At 37.1% G+C, this 8,156-nt stretch overlaps 1 protein-coding gene across 1 annotated transcript; it reads left to right on the forward strand.

Moving 5' to 3' along the window:
• The first annotated feature begins 1,169 nt into the window (after positions 1–1,169).
• On the forward strand, positions 1,170–7,212 carry LOC122343441 (plexin-C1-like). The gene is made up of 15 exons (XM_043237909.1): positions 1,170–2,110; positions 2,192–2,317; positions 2,542–2,676; positions 3,212–3,312; positions 3,441–3,549; positions 3,639–3,798; positions 3,897–4,008; positions 4,095–4,188; positions 4,270–4,299; positions 4,557–4,690; positions 4,783–4,962; positions 5,172–5,280; positions 6,011–6,181; positions 6,278–6,439; positions 6,585–7,212. Exons 1-15 carry the CDS (start codon positions 1,223–1,225, stop codon positions 6,729–6,731), a joined length of 2,658 nt encoding a protein of 885 aa, XP_043093844.1. The 5' UTR covers positions 1,170–1,222; the 3' UTR covers positions 6,732–7,212.
• The last annotated feature ends 944 nt before the right edge of the window (positions 7,213–8,156 follow it).

The following is an 8,156-nucleotide window of genomic DNA, read 5'->3' on the forward strand; positions in this document are numbered from 1 at the left end:
ATTTTTTTGACAGACTGCTGTTCTTTAGTTACTGCTGCACCCTTGTGGTACAGGTTTGATTTTTGCATTTAAGCCACAAAAAAACAGACAAAGACAAACCCAGTTAAAAGTGATTTTTACTGAAAACCATTGTCTTGCCAGTCGTAACAAATGCAATCCAATTTAATCACGTTTAGTCCACTTAGTAAAATGGAAAGTTTACTAAATCGATTTGTGTTAGGACTCCATGAATCATTTTGATTTTGAGTAGATTTTTCGGTTACTTAAAGACTTCATTGGTAGAGTAAATGTTGAATTTAAGTGATATGTGTTTTAAGTTGAGGGGAAAAAAACTGTTCATGTTTAATGTCCATGTGTTATGAACATTTAAGAGTTCCTGTTGATGTTCTTGTGGTTAGCATTGTTTTAAACATTCTCCAAAGAAAAGATACAAAAGGTGTCACTGGTGTCATATTGGTAACTTAAATGTATATATTAGTACTTAGAGTATTCATATTACAACCAACATGGTACATATTAGATTGCTTTGAAAGAGTACGACCCCAATGACCGCTTTTGTACCTATCTTTTTAAGAGCGAAGAGCTTGCGGTTTGGTTGTTTGAAGACTATATAGTGCTTCATGCGTCATTCAAAGAACTAAGATTTATTTCTGTTCAGTGGCAAGTTAGTTGTATTTGCATGTAACTTGACTCTGTTTTAAGCTGAATATATTTTGGGACGGCAACTTTGAAGGCCCCTCAAGCAAAGGACCACAAACTGAGCACAAGCTCCACTCTTCACCACAAATCATATACATGCATATACCTAACTTTCTTTCTAATTCTAACAAAACGTTTTCAATTAAAACAAACATATTAGGGAGTGAGCCTATATGTAAGGCACCGTGTTAAAACACAAACGTTGTTTTAAATGGTTGCTTCACAAACTCAACAAATCTCCACCTTAAGCTCATCAGTTAATTCTGAATGTTTAGGCTTGGTGTTAAATACGGTGGTGAATTCAAATACACATTTTTTTTTACATGCACACTGGTTCACATTAGAATATTTTAAATAAAAGTAAACCACAGTAACCATAACAACAAAATAGTCAACAAAATGTTCTCTGTAGTTTGTAGACCCCCGCCTTCATCTCACTACTGCTTTCACTTCCGTCAACTTCCTGAATAGACGCCTCTGAGCTCAGTTGATCAAATCTTCAGCTGCTCATCACATACCTAAGATGAGTGGATATTTTGTTGGAATACTTGTACTTATGAAATACTGCATTTGCGGTGACGTGGTGAACTTTGATGGAGACATTAAGGACTTTGTAGTCGCTAACAGTAAGTTATTTGTTCTTACTGAACATCGACTGCATCAGATGAGACACGATCTATACGAGGAGAAGAGCAAAGACATCACTGACGTCCCTCAGAATAACAGAGTCAACATTCTGGTGCCTTTTGATGAGAACCGCACCCTGATAACGTGTGGGACTTTTAAAGAGGGACATTGTGAAGTTCTTGATATAAATGACATTACGAACAGTATTTACAATGAAAACGGTGTACTGCTAAAGTCACAACAGAAGAAAATTGTTGCCTTCATAGCCGGTAGATTCCTTTTGGTTGGAAAAAAAGAAGACAAAGCAAAAGACAGGTATTCTGTTGTTAGTTTGGTGAACACTTTACAGACTCAGTCAGGTGGGATTTTCTCAATATCAGCAGATGGATCAGACGCCATCATTCAGAGCACAGTGAGAGATGTGGAGTTTGTTGATGGATTTCAGAGAGTTTCTTCCTCAGAATCCTATTTGTTTCTCAACGCAGAGACTGACTCTGAGAGGAAAGTGATTGTCTTGTGGATGAACAGCTCTGAAGTAAAAAAGATAGACATAATCAAATCTCTCCGGTCTTCAACGATACGATGCTGCAGTGATAAAACTCGTCCAGTGCTCGTCGCCTCCACCGTTATTCCCTCAGAGACTGATGTTATTTGGGCAGGTGTGTTCAGTTCACAGGATCAGCAGGATCCGGAGAACAGCGCTCTGGCTCTGTACGACATCAGTAAAGTTCAAGGCAGAGTGAAGGGCTTCTGTGCTAATGGTGAAAAACCTTGTGGATCTGAGGTTGGGAATTGCACTCAACACGTTTTTTTTTTCTAAATGAGAAAAAAAGTCGTATTGTTTCTATTGTTGTTTGTGTTTCAGAGTGGCAGTGAACTTCATCCTCTCTCTGTGGTGTTTAAGTACAGCTCAATGTCAGCAGTGACAGCAATGAGAGCTGGATCCTGGACTGTGCTGTTCATAGGAACCAGTGATGGACAACTCATCAGGGTCTGTTTCACTACTGTTTTTTTATTTTGCTTTTGAGATACTGCAGTTATAATACATGATTTGTATTTCTGTTCTACTAGTTTTTTTCACCAGACTCAGTCATTGCTGAATACCTAACAGCTGCTTTCACAACACTTGACTCTTAGCTGTTGTTTGATTTTGCATTTGAATTACTACAGCCATAATTCATCATTTGCGTTTTTGTTCTTTATTTGTTTCTGCAGCTTGTTTTAGATGAGAGATTCACGCCAGGCTGTCCAACAGTGCTGTTCAAATCTGATGATGAACGAGCAGTGCTTCCCAGAATGCACCTTGATCCAGTAGATTTCAAACATGTCTACATCGCTCTGAGGGAACAGGTGAGGTTTAAAAAGGTCTTTAAAAAGTCAGACTCACAATAAGGACGAGGGCGACATGTCTGGTTGTTTTTTAGTACTTAGTATTTTTTTATCTCTTAACTCTACTCTGGTTAAGTATCTCCTAATACCTAAACATGACTACTGCAAAGAACCACCTTACTATTAAGACGCTTATAGTTGGAAATCTTTCATAAGGAACATGTGTTATAATAATAATAAAATATTACCACGTAACATCATTTCACGAACATTCTCACTGGATAAATGTATTTTCATGGCCCAATGTTTATAAATACATCTAGATTAAAAATATATTAAAATGGATATCTGGTGGAAAGTAATACATCAAATTAAATGTGATACAGCACTAGATGCCTGGTTAGCCAGCAATTATAAACAGACAGCATTTTCAGATATAATAACATACCTTTATTAGGTTTTGCATTAAAAAATACATTTAAAGATAATAGATGCTACATTTATTACACTTTTGGATTTTATTTTACATATATTTTATGTTTATGTTATGATGTAGTTAAGAAGAGTGTCTATCATTCAGTGTTATAAACACATCACTCTGAAAGACTGCAGAGCTGCTCTGGATCCTCTCTGCGGCTGGTGTCTGAACAAACACAGGTCAGCCTGCTTTAACCAAGTGTGATTTTTCACACAATAGCTGAGTAGTTTGCTCTAGACTGCGTCTTCATTAAATATGCAGTGTGCAAACAGTTCTGGAGTGATATTTCGGTTGATGCTTTTTTCAGATGTTCCGCTCAAGATGAATGCTCAAATACTTCTTGGGTTTCCATCTCAAAAAACTCTCTTCAGACAAAGCTGTTTCTTTTTCAGATGTCAGAGAATTCTTCTAGAAAGGTGCACGTGTCTATCTAAAAGCATTTTTTTAATTATTCAGAAAATATTTCCAACACACTTTTTACCGGTCGCTGCCCTCTTCTACACAGATTACTCTGCATCTTTCCTTGAGTCTGGAGAGCGCAGGAGACCCTACTCTCTCGTGCTCCTTCACTAAAGAGAGTGTAAGCCTGTGTGATGGGTCTGATCTATCTGCAAGTTTCCCAAACTGCTCTTGTAGTTTTTCTGACCAGAAACTCTATTCTGGAGGTTGGTTCTCCTGCAAAGAACTTGCTATTACTCTATTAGTTTATGTAGTCAAAATAGGATTATTTACATTAATACACATTTGTTGGTAATCTACTCAGGTTTAAAGGTCTCTGCTTCAGTTACTATCGAGGATCAGAAGATCACAGAGACGCTGACGCTGAGAAACTGCTCCAGCATCACAGATCATTCGCCAAATGTTTCTTATACACAGTGAGAAAATTAAATGCAGTGAGAAAATATCACAATGCAGAAACGATAACACAGAGCTTATCATCTACGTATGTGTATTGATGCAGGTGTGTTCAGTGTGTCTCATCTGGGTGTCTCTGGTCCTCTTCCTCTCAGCGTTGTGATTGGACACACGGACCTGGAGCACAGTTAAACATACAGGTGAGACAAGAGACAAAAACAGATAAAACAAAAACCTACAACTCAGTGTTTTAATATATTTTCTCTCTCTGTCATTTTTAGGATGCCTGTAAACATCTACTCTCTGAGATGGTAGGAACGGTTTGCTTGTGTACATTGAAAACTACAGTTTTCTCATATATATCGTATCAGCAGCAGATGTGTCACAATGACCTTACTGTTTACTGATGTATACAGTACAGTATTCATAAGTGATTAATTATATTTCTATTTTATTCATGTATATAGTTGCAATTGCATCTTATTGTTATTAAGTCTCTTTTTACATATATTGTTAATTTAAAAATACTGCTTTATGGCAAATTATTATTTTTTGTTTTGTTTGGCAGAAGCCGGAGATTCTCTCGCTGGAGCCGAAAAAGGCTTCTTTACATGGAAGAAACAATGTCTTATTAAGAGGAAGAAATCTGGGATCTGTTACTAAAATCCGTATTCAAGGGGATCTAGAGTGCATTCCTAAAGAGTGAGACGTGTGTTAGTTTAGTGGTATATACTGTATATGAATGTGTGTAGATTCAGATAAATGTATATCTGTACATGAATGTTTCTCTTCAGATCTCCGGTGTTTGATCGCTCCAGTGATACTTTAAGGTTCCACATTCCTCCCAGTGGAACTAAAGGAACAGTGAAAGTGTGTGTTGTTACTCCTGACGACCGTTGTCATGGTAACAGCATCATCACTTACACTTCTCAGCCCAGCTGCACTGGAATACAGCCCCCGGTCAGCTGGAGCAGGTCAGGCCATTTCAGACCAACTTTCATGCTCATGACATTGAATGTAATATAAAGTTTTAGTGGTAAAATATTCAAAAAATACAATTTCAAAGTAATGCTCATCAGAACAGATGAGAAACAGTTTGATGGTGGTTGGGGAAAAAAGCACTTTAACATTGTGTGTTAATCATGTGTTACTGGCTGAAGTTGTTTTCAATCTTATCATGCAGTGGTGGAAGGAAGGTTCATGTTCAGGGCAGCAATCTGGAATTAGTGGAGTCGGTTACTGTCCTTCCCTTTAATAAAGTGCTGAAAACACAGTACAGCACAAGCTCAGGGGTAAGATGTGTTTATTACACCTGCTGTGTCTGACACCGAGGTCAGCTATTTATAACTTAAATGTGTCTTCAAAAAGCAAAAGGTTATTTTGTTATGTCCTTTGAGGTTGTTAATGCAAATATAAAGCAGTGTTATGTCACAATCAGAGGCAAGTCAAAAGGCATTGTTTTGAAAGCTTTCAATAAAAGTTAGTTTTGCACCGAGGAGGAGTTTTTTGAAGTCTCAAACACACAGTATAATATGTAGTAAGCTAGAGAAGAAGATGAACTAAAACCATTTTCCAAACTATGTCTAAAACCTTTAGCATTTTTTTCATTAAGACAGTATAGACTGTCACAGTCTGATTTGATGATTTTTTTTTTTTAAACCATCTCTGTAATTGATTTTTGAGTTGTCAGGATAGATCTAGCAGAAAACTACAAATTGTATATTCGCTGATTATCCACTTGGTATCACTTCACGCACTCTTTCAGTACTCAAAGAAAGGTAGCTCCGGCTGTGGGTAGTGTGAAGATGAAATGTTGTTGTCACAATGAACAAGAAGAAATTAATCATTCAAGATATCAAACATCCTGTGAATCACAAGAACATGTTGTTTAATTCTTTATCTACGCAACCAAATCATACATTTATAATTGTTTTAGACAACATTTGTCATAATGTCTTTAAAAATGTTCATTCAAAGCTCCATATCTATTAGAGTCATATATTTTGGTGGTCTCTTTCTCAGGACGTGTGGTTTCACTCTCACCCTTATGATGGCGAGGGTCAGATTAGACTGCTGTTAAATGTTCAGAACTCAGCTGTGGACTGTGTGGGTTATTTCTCCTACAAGCCGGATCCAAAATTCACTGAATTTACCACCTCACAGATAGCCAACCATCTACAGGTGAAAATTCAGGTAAAAACGTCTTCAGATGAGCAAGATCTACCCCTTCAAGTCTGAGCTGGTAACTGCACTGACTGGACAAATTATTCTTTTGGGTCTCTTACTCAGAAAAGGACAGATGAGCTGAATTTGAGTATGGCCGAGGTGACTGTGACGGGTCTACAGGGAGATCAGCAGTATCAGTGTGTTCTGGAGAAGATTGAGTCCAATGCTGTTATCTGTAAGATTAAAGGAGAATCAGGAGCCGTCCCAACACTGGACTCACTCACTGTGAGTATGTTCTTGATACTGATAGTTCTTTAGTAACTATAGATTATATGGTAGTTCATACTTTCACTTGATTATACTGCTGTGTTAAGTTTCAAGTAAACCTTAAGTTTCACATTAACTAAAATTACTTTCATTGTCATTTCAGATCACGATTGGGAATTATGTTCTAGGGATGAGTAGTACAAAGCATCAGTTCTGCCTCAGTCCACAGAATATAGCCGCTCATGTATGGAGCAGCAATGGAAACATAAACGATTCTCAGCATCTTCCAGAAAAAAAAGACAGACTGTAAAACTATTGTTTTCTATTCCATAGAGAGGTGTAAAAAAGTTTAGGTCTTTATGCAATCATATATTTGGGCACATTTATAGCAGTTCAGCTTTAATCAACACAATATGTTTTATGTTATGTTCTCTAACTATTGTCAAAGATTTGGGTTGTAATTTTTCTCACTGTACACCTAAACAATTGTATTTTGCTGAACTGTTCAGTATTTAGTGTTATTGCAGTATGTTTGTAAAACGTGAAGAAATTTTAATAGTGTATTAAATGCAAAATAACCCAAGGGTCCTATATAAATATTCTTTATGCAACATAAAATATTCTTTATAGTATTTATTCTTCTGATTTTGGTGTAAAATATGACCCTGGTATGTTTGTTTTATGAGATTCACCCTACACCTACAGTTTTCATAACAGATAAAACATCATAGCACTGACTAAAGAGACCACAGGAAGTACAAACTATTTACAGGTCTCTGTCTTTCTCTACTCTTTATGATGCATGTAAAGATCTACTCTCTTAGATCAAAGTAGGTGTTTTATTTTAAAGCCTCCACCGTTATTCCCTCAGAGACTGATGTTATTTGGGCAGGTGTGTTCAGTTCACAGGATCAGCAGGATCCGGAGAACAGCGCTCTGGCTCTGTACGACATCAGTAAAGTTCAAGACACAGTGAAGGGCTTCTGTGCTAATGGTGAAAAGCCTTGTGGATCTGAGGTTGGGAATTGCATTCATATGATTTTATCTGTTTCACCTTACTTAGACAACGATAAACTAGGCTACAGATGTAACCGCTCATCAGATTGCTGAGAAGCCGAAACCAAGTCTCAGCTCTCAGCAATGGTTTGAGGTTGTGGCAAGGGGACATAACGTTTCCGTTCCCTCCGTTATGTACTTAACCGAGTCTGTCAGTCACAACCTGAAAACACCACAACCTGATTTTGTTACTGCATTAACAAGTATGCAGTAAGCATACAACTTTTCTCTGTGGCAGGTCCTATCTGGCTAACTGGCTCTATGCAAAGACTGTAGTCTGTAGAATGAATGAGGTGCCTGTGACGGGTCTATAGGGAGGTCAGCAGTATCAGTGTGTTCTGGAGAAGATATTTTATATCATATGGTAATTATATTGTTAAAATCTCAATAGATAATAGGAAGGAGAAGTCAATATACTTTATTACTGTATTGTTTAGGACTTTATTAGTTTGTGAGTCAAGTTTATGTGAGAATTTAAGAGCAGAAGATTTTTTCTCATTATATTTTCAGATCAGCATTAAGGATTATTATGTTCACAGAATATAAACTATTTCTGCCTGAGTCCACAGAAATCATCTGGTCAAGTATGAAGAAGCAATAGAAACAATTCTAATTCCTCAAAGCAAAAATCTGAAGCATGATTTGCTATGACAGATCTATAACTGTTGATCTATGTACT

The sequence above is a fragment of the Puntigrus tetrazona genome, chromosome 4 (genome assembly GCF_018831695.1).
Source record: "Puntigrus tetrazona isolate hp1 chromosome 4, ASM1883169v1, whole genome shotgun sequence".
Taxonomy (NCBI): domain Eukaryota; kingdom Metazoa; phylum Chordata; class Actinopteri; order Cypriniformes; family Cyprinidae; genus Puntigrus; species Puntigrus tetrazona.

Bases quoted from the DNA above. Each gene is read 5' to 3' on its own strand.
- LOC122343441 (XM_043237909.1), top strand. From the start codon at position 1,223: ATGAGTGGATATTTTGTTGGAATACTTGTACTTATGAAATACTGCATT. The intron at 2,677-3,211 runs GTGAGGTTTAAA...GTTATGATGTAG, and splicing joins ACATCGCTCTGAGGGAACAG to TTAAGAAGAGTGTCTATCAT. The intron at 3,313-3,440 runs GTCAGCCTGCTT...TGCTTTTTTCAG, and splicing joins TGGTGTCTGAACAAACACAG to ATGTTCCGCTCAAGATGAAT.